Source organism: Fistularia commersonii, chromosome 27 (assembly GCF_037954325.1).
Source record: "Fistularia commersonii isolate RoL2024-O1a breed Wild chromosome 27, RoL_Fcom_v1.0, whole genome shotgun sequence".
NCBI classification, from domain to species: Eukaryota; Metazoa; Chordata; class Actinopteri; order Syngnathiformes; family Fistulariidae; genus Fistularia; species Fistularia commersonii.
The window spans coordinates 7,641,680-7,654,761 of record NC_141310.1 but is presented as its reverse complement, the minus strand read 5'-3'; the positions used below and the strand labels follow the sequence as shown (position 1 = coordinate 7,654,761).

The 13,082-nt window shown below is 39.5% G+C and overlaps 2 protein-coding genes across 2 annotated transcripts in view; one reads left to right on the top strand and one right to left on the bottom strand.

The window, feature by feature from the left end:
* Window positions 1-4,035, bottom strand: part of kif26ba (kinesin family member 26Ba) — an 87,955-nt gene extending 83,920 nt beyond the window's left edge. The window contains exons 1-2 of the mRNA XM_086174765.1: window positions 3,626-4,035; window positions 1,743-2,135 (exon numbers count right to left, since the gene is read on the bottom strand). Of these exons, the coding sequence (XP_086030891.1) occupies window positions 1,743-2,135; window positions 3,626-3,685 (453 nt within the window). The 5' untranslated portion in view covers window positions 3,686-4,035. The remainder of the gene's footprint in view (window positions 1-1,742; window positions 2,136-3,625) is intronic.
* A 2,108-nt stretch (window positions 4,036-6,143) lies between these two features.
* LOC147217949 (PWWP domain-containing DNA repair factor 3A) lies at window positions 6,144-12,357 on the top strand (the record flags this gene model as incomplete). Its single annotated transcript, XM_086174563.1, has 13 exons — window positions 6,144-6,252; window positions 7,846-8,123; window positions 8,641-8,902; window positions 9,063-9,200; window positions 9,311-9,381; window positions 9,572-9,648; window positions 10,171-10,231; window positions 10,327-10,402; window positions 10,488-10,538; window positions 10,659-10,897; window positions 11,567-11,788; window positions 11,881-11,969; window positions 12,063-12,357. Coding segments are annotated over 13 exons (1,761 nt in total), but the record flags the coding sequence as incomplete, so codon positions are not given.
* Between the last annotated feature and the right edge of the window lie 725 nt (window positions 12,358-13,082).

The window sequence follows — 13,082 nt, the reverse complement described above, 5'->3', positions numbered from 1 at the left end:
ACAGTGGTCGCAGACAAAATCAATTCCAAAAGTCAAACAAACACGAATGAAATAGATTAATATGAGAAACCTGAAATCCTAATGTAGCAAAGGATTACTTTGTACTTTGGCTCAATAAACTGAGAGAAACTTTAGAAAGACAACAGTGGAAAGCATGTCAGACAACCACATTTGCCCTTCTTACTTAATAAATACATTTGAGAATACCCAGTGAGACAAATATACCATCTGGTACACACTTGAGCCCTCTGACTTGACTGCCAAAAACTATCTCATTTAGTTTCCTTATCCATCATTTTTTGTGAGAACATGTCAAGCATGCTAAGAATGAAGACATTAAAGTCTTGATTTATTAAAAACCCAAACTATTCTCATGGTTCATGAGAATTCTAATTGAGCCAGGCTTGTTCTTCTCAACAGGAAAGGTTAACCACAATGAGGATGCTATAACCAACCTGACCTCAACATTTTAATAACTGGTCTCACCACTGGCTCTGACACACTTTAGTCCTACATCATATCTGACTCCAAGGTGGCGGTTACACTTTATTGGCCGCATGCTGCATGATACATGCCTATTTGTTACCAATTAACTCAGACCCTGATGTGTAACCTGCTGTTTTCATAACTAAAATCCATTCAGCTGCAGCTGACAAACGAAACCCACGGGCAACATGTTTAAATATTATGTAGTCACAAGCCCTGCCAAGAGGCCTTTTCAGTGTGTTTTTCATGCTTTCCACATAGATAAGCACATTTGTTTTGAGAACGTATGCAATTTAAAAAAGAGTAAATTGTTTTCCAGGGATCTATCTTAATTCACACAATATTAAAATACGACTAACTAAAACACTCTTAGGAGCCAATGTCCCTGTAGTAATACCATTTGTGTAGTTTTTCATTGTAATTGTTCAGGACAGTTTCTTTCTGTAACCATTCATGTTTTCAGGAGACTAGAAACAACAAAAAAGAAGAGCGATCTGCTGACTTTGGCAATTGTTGTTAACTGTGTGATTCGATCCTTTGTTCTTCATAAAATCAAAGTACATTAATGGTGATTTACCTTTTGCAAATAATTGTGCACGTGGAATTTTAATTGAGCATGTGAAAGAAGTCTACTGCCAACGAAAATTCGAAAAGGCAGCCAATCCATATACGGTAGATAAGTAGTTGCTTTGCCAGGTCAGTGACTTTAAGCTGTCATTCCATCAGGTTAATTCTCACAAGCAGGGAGAACAATATGTAATCAAGCAAAATAGTTCAATAAAAGTTGAATTTTCCCACCCATTCTGATCACTGATCATTTTTGAACAGCTTCAGGTATGACTATATAGGAGTAAACATACATGCCAAAAGCTGCTTGGTCTGTTTTTCAGAGCTGATCAATTGAGACCTGAATAAAAAAGCAAAATAAAAAAAAAAAAACTGCATCCATATGATTTATGAGCACAATAACCCTGGATACAAGGCAGCACAATAAGCAAAGCAGTGATTAGAAGCCCAATCTTTCATGGGTAAACAAGTTAATAAGTGTCACTGTCCAAATGTCACAGTTAATGAAAGAACAAGTTATTTTAGGCAGCTATGATGTTGTGCATGAGCAGCTTGGCACCGCATGAGGGATAATATAGAAAATTATCAATGCAATGCATTAAGACACACACACACACACACACACACACACACACACACACACGAGCACACTCACACACATACACATAAACTAAACATGAAATAGTTACCTTGCTGGAGTAAGGTCCTGGTATGAGCAGTTTTAATGCTTGTCTTTTCAGTTCTGTCAGCCTAGCACTGCAGTTCTCGCACCAAATCCCTCTTTCACTACCAGGAGAACTCCCACTGCCTGAGGCCGGGGATCCAGTCCCAAAACCCGGGGAACCACCCAGAGAACCTGGGGATCCGGTACCAATCCCTGGGGAGATGGTCCCTGGTGATCCGGAAAGCGACCCTGGTGAGGAGATTCCTGAGCCAGGGGAGGGGGTGCCTATGGAGCTCGGCATGGAGCCAGCACCCTCCGGCACAGGGCGAGTGCTGGACCGAGAGGTTTCTTCATAAGCTTTTCTGTACCAAGTGTCGGGAAAAATTGAAGTAGACTTGGTGGGAGAAGTATCTGGCATCTGTGACCACATTAGAAACACAGAAAATATGGCTTTCAAACCACTATACAGGTAGACGTAGAATGGTAGACACAACATAGAAAACAAGGGAGGATATGCAATCAATAATAACAATTAATGCCACATTTTATCTATAAGTTCATTATAGCTTACTGGCACAAGTAAACTGATTTTTAATTATTTTAATTTTATAAGACAGACCTGTAAAATGTGCTACATCATTTTTTGAAATGCAGTTTTGCATAGCATAGATTCAGTCACACAACAGGTTGCATTGGGATTAGAATAAAACCCAAGTGTATAGATGTTGTATCTGTCAAATGATATTATATGACGTTTCCTCATGTGAACATGCTGTGTTCAAAGGGGAGGAATTCAAATCAGAAAGCCTTTGTTGTTATAAAAAGGTATGTGTATATGACAAATCCAAGTATGAATTATATTAATATTTCATTCTAGCGAACACTATCTACATAAGAAAAGCAGGGCAAAATATAAGCTTGTATCTATTAACCAGAAATATTTAATAACAGATTTTTTTCATATTTAAAACCGACAAATAACAAATATCCAATCAATTTTCCAGCCTTCATGTCAGCAAATAATAAAGCCTATTCTTGACACGGAGTATGTTTTGGAAGCCGGCTCTTGCTGTTAGACTGTCCAAATGCGCATGTACAAGTAAGCATGCTAACTAGCAGCCTGACACATTAGATTTAAGATTTAAAGATGACTAAATCATATGATCAAATTTGAAAAGCAGTAACAGGAAGCCATAATAACCACTCCATGATGCTGGAGTCAAAACAGTCACCAGTGGATGCTTCCATTAACAACAACACATGACGAAGTCTGATTCTGTGTGCTGACCTGTGTCATTATTCCTCTGCTTAGACAGCCACACGAGAACATCAAATGAACCACAAGGAGTTGAAAATTAGATCTTTTGCAGCTGGGTGAATCCAGTCAGCCCATTGATGTGGCAGTAGCTGGAAAGGTTGGAGCACTATTGGTCCTGGAAAGCCTCACAAGGGCTATAATAAGGCATCAATGGATTGCTGATAGGAAGGATTGCTCATCTTCAAATCAGGAGGCCAAGTATCAACCGACCATTTATTAAATTACCATTAGATTGTAGGTGGTATCCAGTGACACAGTTTTAGGTATATTTAACTGAGGTCTCTGCTTGTTTACATTTTAAATTGTTACTCGAGAGAATTGGGAGCTTTGTACAGTAAACGTGCATTCCACCACTTAGACAACATAAGTGGTGATGTAATGCGATCTTTGCAACAACATGAACACAAATGTTTTCCCCCCGAGAGGTCCAGTCTTAAAATACCAGATGTTGTAGACCTGTGTCAGTTTGAGATGGGCGGAAAAGTGCATATTGCACATAAAAATAGCAAATCAATGAAATATGAGATGAAAGCTATGCATAACTGAATGAATGAGCATTGGGTTTAATAGGTAGCTGATTTGTGACTTACCCCATATTTTCTTCCCCGGCTGGTCACAGACCTCTCCTTAGTCCCCGATAGTGAAGTCATGTTGGAGGTGAGCAGAGGGGAGAGGAGGAGAGGAAAATCTGCTGCTGCTGCTGCTTCACATTCAAAAACAGAATACCGGATCGATTTCAATTAACCACACGCCCCTGCAGTTTGCTCTTCTCAATCTGGAGGCGACCACAAGCCACTTTCAAATGCATGTGGAAACTGGGTACATTCCGAGTCTGTCGTCCAGGAAAAAGGAAGGGGAGGGGGACCCCTAATTGTCCCTTATCTCCGGACAGTTTCTCTAACAGAAACCCCTGAGATTACTTCTATATTCCGGACTGATCATTCATACAGGTCGCACAAAGCAGGACCGCTCCCTGTCGGTACATTCTGCTCAACAGCGCTCCGGACTGGCATCAGTCCTTCCACCTCCATCAGCCCCGCGTCTCAGGCTGGCCAGGTAAAGCAAATCCACCCCCCCGAGGGGTCGGATAGAGGGAGGGAGGGGGGGCTAAATCCGACACACACCTCAAGTCACATAGGCTGCAAACAAAGTCACGGCTTCCAGACCGAGTCAAGTGAGTTTGCTGCGGAACACTGACCGGCTCCTCACTGTTTGAGAGGATTCGGTGATTGTCCCCTTCCCTCCTGTTGACTGCCCGTGGCTGCTCGGTGCGCTCATACTGCGCACTGAGGAGGCAGGGGCGCACATCTGGAGGAGGGTGGGGCCTCCCTCCCCCCCCTCTGCGCTCCAGACCAATACGCATCCAGAGCAAAACGCCGAGTTGCAGGTACTGCAACATGCAAGGAACTTTTTGAACAATATTCATATTCTTGCGGTATATCATTTTTCATGATGATACAACCCCAACAACAAGTTTTCAATACAATATGAATATTTTTCGTTGAAACCATTGAACAGTATTGTACTTTTCCATCAGTGATAAGTCGAAACTATTTGAATTTGTTAATATGTGTTAAAGAAAAGAAAAAAAAGATGTCTCTGGACTACACATCGGTCTTTTTTTATTTTAGACAGGACTTGGTTTGAAATGTATTTTACGTCATAAATTCTAACTATTCCATGTATTTTGGATAAACAATGAAAAATGTACATAAATATAAATGGTCAATTGTCAGTGTTAAAAGAAATTCGGCATTCTTTTTTGTTTCCAACTGAACAACGCCAAGACATTCACACACAGTCACACCATAATTGTGACTTGAATTAAAGGGAACCAGTAGTGTAACACATTGGGTTTATTTTCAGAATAATTCGTGTACGTGCTTAAAAATTATAATTAATTATTTAGCATGATTAAGGTAGGCGATTGAAATTATGATCGTTTAAATTTTCAAAAATCAGACGGAGTGTTCAACAGTCAATATGGGTACAGAGCTTTTTTTTTAATATGTGGCGGGTTTACACTGCCATCTGCTGTCATGAAAAAATAGTCAAACTGCCTTAATGTGGTCACTACATCTCATTTAACCAATTGTATTTTCGAAGAATTGAATGATATCTAATGTTCTGCGAAATCTAAGTTACAGCTCTAGTGTTCATCGGAGATGCCTTGCATCACAATTGCCATACTATGTTGGCACAGTCCGTGTAGTTTCAGGGTCATTTTACCCTCACTGACTCACTTTCTGTCTATTGTGGCTTTTAAGGACATATAAACTTAGAACTTAAACACGCAAACTTAAACTTTGCTTGTTAGGCAGTAAAAATGTAATTTTATGTTGTCATTGGTACTTCGACAAGCCTCTGATGAAGCTGAGAGGCTACGCAAGTCAGTTGGTACGTGCTCTGGCTACGTTCCCCTTTAAAACAAAAATTCCTTTTACTGTAATTTTCAACTATCATCTATCAAAAAGCTTGAAAATATTTACAGATAGGATTGAGTGTGTGTGTGTGTGTCTGTGTATGGGGGGGTGGCTTACTGTGAAAAGCCAGTCTGATGTCATATACCAAAGAACACAGTCTGCATTGTCAGTGTCTGTATGTCTTCTACTTCTTGTCAAAATCTTCTTGTGGCAACTGGACTTGAATTTCTTCACTTGAAAATGTTTCACTCCTCATCCAAGAAGCTTCTTCAGTTCTGATCCTCTTGGATGAAGGGGGAAACGTTTGAGTTCGGGGGCAGTTTTGTATCTCAAACAAACCCAGAGGCCTGTTTGTTTGTGATTTTGATGCTTTAACAAGTTGAAACAAGTTCCTGATGATTGGTTTTACCAATACATCAATAAAAGAGAGTCAGAGATGTTTTCAGAGCCATAGATCCATTTAAGAAAGCTATAAAAATGAATCGAAATATTACTTGTCACATCACTCTTGACTTGCTGCAATGTTTAGAAGTGACACCTCCCACTCCATGCCACTAGGGGGCAGTGTGTGCCGATGAGGCTTGTTTAAAATAGGCGCCCAACAGCCTACTACATATAACTAGCAGAGATGATAGAGTAAGTTGACACATGGTTACCACTTCTTTAAATACACTCGATTCAACGAATTGTTCAAATTAAACGGCCGCATTTGGTTAGCACATTCAAAGGAAGCTTCAAAGGAAGCTGGAGTCAGAAGGAAACGACCCTAGCAACAGGAAGTGGAGATTTGGAAGGTGGGTAGCATCCTATAGCTTGGACGTTACATTCTGTTTGCGTCGCATTCCTTCCAGGTTTATTTGTTTTGGTTTAAAAGTTACACATGTTATATGAATGCCATTAGGAGCTGTGCAAACAACACGACTTTCACGTTTAATATGGCAATCGCTCCAGCTTTGACGTCAAGTGTTTGGCTATTTATGAGGGATCTTTTTGGTCGTGTATGCAGAAGTCAAACAAAATGTAACGTCACTTCAGAGTAACTGACCAGTAGCATCTCCTGTCACTGCTAGCAAGCATCCTTCAAACTGTTGGGAGTGTTAGCTCACAGCAATTGCAATTCCGGATGTATTTCAGTTTAATGTTATAACCAGTGGGACAATCTCACTTTCAACAAAAAGATGGTTTAATGGCCTGGGTCTTGTGATGTTTAGTTGCACACGGTGTCTGCACTGGCATTGTGTTTTATTTACTGTCTTCTGTCTCTCAGTGACACAAGTTTGATAGTGCACTGTGAAGGCAGGCCTATTTTGCTCGTGTTGGAACCCCTGAAGCCAAGTTGCTGCTGGATGTGTTTGGTTTTTTTTTCTTCCACAGAGCAGACACAACTATTTGACTTGCTGTAAGCACTTCAAATGCAACACCTGTGGGTGAAGGAAATAACCCCGAAAAATCTTAACAAGGAGAGACCACAGATCTAATGATCTCCGGGGATTTCACGGAAACCAGAGGTCTACACTAAGCCTTGCAACAATGAAAGGTTGACATACTATGTCATTCTGTCCATCACTTTCTAAGGTTTAGGGTATTGAGTCACATTATTATGATTTATTGATCAACCAGTGATTTACATAGGTAATGTGGGTTATCATATATTTCAGTATATATTGATGAAAGCCCACATTAAAATAAATAAATAAATACCATAGACTTTAAATGCAGCACAATGTTGTACATAAGCTTGCATGGGAAGTACTGTAATTGACAGGACGTGAAGCAGAACTCAGTTGAAAAATTAGGGAGCTATGAAGCCAATTTAGGGAGGTTTAAAAGTCATAGCAATGACAGCTATGGTCAGAGAAGTGCTGTTTATTTGCAAATCAGAATCATATAACTTAGACCGTTGATCCCATGATGGGGAAATTCAGTTGTCACAGCAGCATTACAGGGTAGAAAGTGTGCAAATTGTAATGATAGAAAAGAATATGCTGTTAAAGGATATAGATAAAAATGAACAAGAGTATCCACATTATAAACAATAGAAAACAAACTGTGAAGAGAAATAGAAGAAATACCTTGTTCAAAGAATAGTTCTAGAAATTGCAGGTGTAAGGTAAGAGATGTGGGCAGTAAAAATGAAATGATAATGAGTAAGTTGTCCTGGAGAATGTATAAATATAAGTTATTATTTTGCAAATCAGGATCATGACCAACTGACTGGATTCGATACCTACCACTTTTTAAAATTAATCTCAATAGTCAAACTCAAATGAATAGCCACTGAAAGAAAGATCCGAGTTGTTTTTTTTTTTTTTGTATTGCCTGCCCTTGTAGAATCATAATTGAATATGTTACTTGATACCTCTAATACCTCTGTGATAATCCCTCAGGTGGAGCAGAAAAAACAAGTAAAAGGCAACCAACAAAGACTTTGGGAAAGAAAGTAGATTCAAAAGGTGGTTTATCTTCACAAACAGAGAAACTGACTGGGTTGACATATAGTGAATTCAATAAAGGCCAGTGTAATGAGCCCTCTTTACCAAGAACTCCAAAAAGATGCAAAAGACAGGAGGCTCGCTGGACATCCACACCAGTGCGCAGATCACCCAGACACAATCATGTCTCCGCATCCCCAGCTAGCCACACTGCAGTCACGACTCGGAAAAAGGTAGGAACAGCAGAGTGATAAAGAATTGTTTCTGTTTGGTGTTTGTTAGGCTTTTTTTGGTTGGCAGGTGCTGCACAAAAAGTTTTGGAAAACAGATGTTAAATTAGAGATATAATATTACTATAGAAATAATTACACAATCGAAAGAAATGAAAGAAGTTTCCTGTCATTTTCATGTGAAATACCTGAAAATGCAGAAAAATATTTGCATTAGGAGGAAGGAAAAGAGAGATTTAGTGTCGTACCATCTGTAGATGATTTATGGTCTTAGTGAGTGAGGATATGAAGTTGCTTGGTGTTGAGAGGAGGATATACAGAATAGGGTTAGATGGAAAAGATTGATTATCTGTGGCAACCCCTGAAGGGAAAAACCGAAAGGAGAGAAGCGTCGTACCATCTGTATAGCTACCTACAGTGTTCTCTGGAAATTTTCACAAGAAGTATTTAAAACTTTTCAAATGTTTGAATTTTGCTATTATGTGATTCCTTGATCCCTCTATCTTTATCTGCCCCACAGGCAGCAGAGGTTGGATCTGTATGTTGCAAGTCAAACCTGCGGGCCAGATGCACGAGAGCACAAGCCAACCAGCCAGAACAAGTCAAAAACAAAGGAGCAAAGAAAAAATTAATCTGCATTAAAAGCAGTACTCCAGCCAAGCGCCAGACGACAGTGACCAGCTGTGGCCAGAAAAAGAAAACTGAAATGGAGAATTTACATAGGGTTGCTGACACTGCTCAGCCATCTGAACGCTTGAGACCAAGATTTGAGTTAGAGCAAGGTAATGCATTTTGTCAGTTTCACCGTCCTAATAATTTAAACAAAATCTTGCCTTGAATGCTTTTAGCATTAGACCATCAAAAAGTTGTAATCTTTCAGTTGAGCAGAATCTTACATTCTACTTCTGTGCTTTCATCTGTACATCGCCCCTCCACAACAAGATGAGTCTTTGCTATCTTCAGATCTATCTATAGAGCTCAGTCACCATGAGGAAATACTGCAATCTTTGTCCTTCCAGGAGGATGAGGAAAGTGGTGGCGATGAAGAGCTACCTAGTTTTTTGATGCTAGAGGACAAAAGTGAGTGATTTGGTTGTGACTGAATAAATGTACTCTGCAAAGATGGTATCTGGACTGAGTTGTGATGCCATTGAGTAAATTCTAGATCTGCCTCATCTATTGTTTTTCAGAGCCCCCATCCATTACAGAGGGAGCATTTGTCTGGTGCAAATTTAGAAATTTTCCTTTCTGGCCTGCATTGGTGAGTGCAAAATCCAATGGATCCCATCTCAGATATCTTTGAATGATCATCAGTTTCTCAAGAAGGAAGTTGTTCTTTTATTGTATAAATATCTGCTATAGCTTAACAGTAATAAGAAAGGGGAAGCTTAAAGGTCCTCTCAGTCCAGCCACTATTTCTGCTTTGTGAGAACCATTATTTCTATCCACAGGTGAAAAGATTGTATCGTAAGACAAAGAAAGCCAGCATTGTGTTCATTGATTATAAAATGATACACATGAAGAAAGGGTAGGAATATATATTTTTTTTTACACTTGTCCTCTGCTTCAGATGTGCTGATCCACGTTTCTATTAATTAGAGTTTACCTGTATGTTGGGCCGTCACAAGGGCTTTTTTGATAAATGTAAAGGTAAGCTGTAATATGGGTTTAATATTTGTCAATAGTTATCACTTCCAACACCCCTCCAACGCTGGTGACGTTGGGGGAGATGCAGTATTTAGAGCAAGTGAGGTGTTGAGGTACAAGATGAGCTCTGTTTATCCTAATTCTTCAACTACCCTGTCCATGATCAGGTCTGACCTCTGAAAGGTGAGGCACTTCCATGGCTCTGAATACCCAGGGTCACCTGCTTTAAGTTACCTAACCCTGCACCTTAAGACAGGCCCCATTACAAACGCTGATCTTTTTTAAGGAATAAAGGTTATTATACTATCCGATGTAATGTCATCAAACCTGATTATACAACTTTAATATTTAAATAAAGTTAAGTTTCAAGTTTGATTTTGATTTTTATATTTTGCTCTTTGAGGTTTACTGTGACTCTGAAAACCCTGAGGCCCTTTGACTGTGAAGAATATAATGATCTGGTGGTAAGAACTGCTCAAAACAAACAACAATACACATTCATTATTCATGTTTTCCTGTCATGGCTGGCTTGCTCGATCGCATATTGGTTTTCTCCCAGTGTAAAGCAAAAGAAAACTGGGGAGCTGCAATCGAGTGGTCTTTGGATTTGATAACAGACTACAGATTCCGCATTGGTATGAATGTTAACATGGCAGACATTATATCATATAATTGGGGTACTACTGGCTCATTAGCAGTACTAACAGATTTTCTCTACAGCTTGTGGCTCATTTTCCGGCTCCTTCATCGAATACTTAGCTCATGACATGAGTAAGTATGCATGCATAACATTAATTAAACATGGAGCTACTGAAAAGTGCTACCACACAGAGTATTCCCACAACTGTAGTCCTGGCAGTGCTCTTGACTATTTCTCTATAACTACCCCAGGCCATCCAGTGAGGAGAAAGTATCCAGAGGCAACATCAGAGAGACTAACCATTGCTAGTGATGTGGAGATGGAGGATTTGAGTGATGATCACAAAGAGGAGAGCCTAAGTGAACAGCAGGAGGTCAGCAGGAATTCAAAGAGGCTGCTGCCAGACCGGACCCATGCTGCCCACAACCGAGCTAATGAGAAGCTAGTACATTTCATCGTGAAGAAGCGCTTGGTCGAAGACCGCCTTCTGGTATGATTATGTTCGGTTCTCAGAATAGCAAGCGTTTTCTCTGTGCATCTCACTGCAAAATTGGATGTTTTTAGACCTGTTAACAGGCAACCAGACAAATTAAATCTCAAGTGGAAAAAAAAAGACTTAAACACAGTTTGACATTTAGAGAGTCTAGTCTACAGGACAACAGTCTTAAAGCAATATGAATGTTCGTATTACCTTGCCAGCATGTTGATTGGCTAGTATGTAGAGCTGGATTCCTTTTCTGTCTTTATTTTCAATCATCCAGAAAAAAAGGTTGCTATACTGCCATTTCTGGTTTCAATATCATTCTAACCCACCAAGCAGCTGAACACTTAGGCAACAAATTGAAATGAAAAATAATCCAACCATGTAATAGATATTCATGTATGTATGGAAATGTGTTGGATAACAGTCGAATGAAAGTTGCTAGCCAGACAAAAAATCCCCCCTAGATTGCTTTGACACAATCATCCCTGTGCAAACTATTAAACTGGGATTTCAGATGAGCACAGAGAAACTGTCATCCTTCACCAGATGACTGCACCACAGCCTAGTGTCAGACTGAACTTGTGGGATATGAAGCAGACTAAAAAATTGGATCAGTCAAACATGGCCGTCACAGACGGAAGGACTTTTAAGTTTTTCAACATCCCACTCTTACAGGCTGTCATCCGAGGGCAAGAGCATTCCAGGTGGCTTCGTTCCTTTCAGACTAGCAATCAGAGACGGGTGGTGAACATCTATCTGGAAGATGATGAGCAGTTGGACCAGGTATATTCGTACCTGAATGAGCTCTATGCTTCAGCCGCAGCAAACATTCCTTGTCTGCCTGAGGTGGAATCAATGGAGCACGTCCCCTTTGTCCTGGATGTACTTCTTCCTGAGGTGAGCTTAAACCTCTCTCCCTTTTTTTCCACTTATGTGCAAGTTATATTATTTAGCTCTGGTTTGTGAGATTCTCATGTCTTAATATGCAGGCCATTATACATGCCATAGCTGGAGTGGACAAGGTTTCAGTTAAAAAAGCAGAAGAAAAGTATCTAAAAGGAAGATGTATAAGTAACCGGTAAGATCATGGATTGACCTATCAAGAAAATAAATTCTATTGACCAGCTTTGTGATCAGTTAATGTTTTTCTTCTGTGTTTTTCTTCTTGCAGAGAGAGACAACATTTTGACTTAATGATTGAGCAGCAAATGAAGACAAAATCACTCCATGAGAAACCTCAATTTTCCACAGTCCCTTAGCGGGATTACTTATGTCTTTAAACTGAATTTGTCAATAGCATATATCCACACATTTTGGTGTACAATATTTGTAAAATGTGAATTTCCAAAGCTTTTTTTTTTTGTTTTCCTCAAAATTATGTGATACAGAAATAATGAATGTCAATCACCTACTGTGGCCCATAAATGCACTACTTTTTGTTAAAAATAAATCAGTACAGTACCGAATTTCTCACAAATTGTATGCTTATTTTGTGGTTTGTTAATTTTGATACCTCTACTCAAAAAAGAATAGCTGAACCAAAATAGATGAATTTCAAATGAAACAAAACATTTTTTTCTGTCTTAAAAGTACCTCAGGTTCATACCTTACTCAAACAACTCAACCACTAGGTGGCTTTGAGCTAAAAAGAGCAGTTGGGCCTCCGTTGCTTCCCATCCACCCACTCTGCATTGTGTAGGTCTGCACAGCTATCGGCCCCTGAAGTCCTGAGATATTTTTACCGCATGCGCGCAGCATCCACTGCATTATGGATTTGTAGATCTTTAAGCCCTGACCAATGTTGCACAATCCAATCACTGAGGTGGATTAGAGGGTCACAAAGTAGCAAAACTGTTAATGCATCTTATAATAAAAAATGTGAGACAATACAATTATCACTTGCTAAAGTTACAGCTGCAGTCGCAACAACAACAAAACCTTTTTTCTGCAGCTGCTTGAATGTATGTGTTGTACTGGGTCATTGAGGTATATAAATGCTCAACTTGCATAAAAGTAAGTTTGCCCTGCCACCCCCAACTCTGATTGGCAGCACAGACATGCAGTGCTGAGTCCAAGTCTCCACAATGTTCTATCATGTGTTGTTTTTTTTAAAAAGATCTGTTAAAGAAATTAGCAAAACTGTATACATTGAATAATACTAATACTTCTAACAATGAGAATAGTTTTGTTT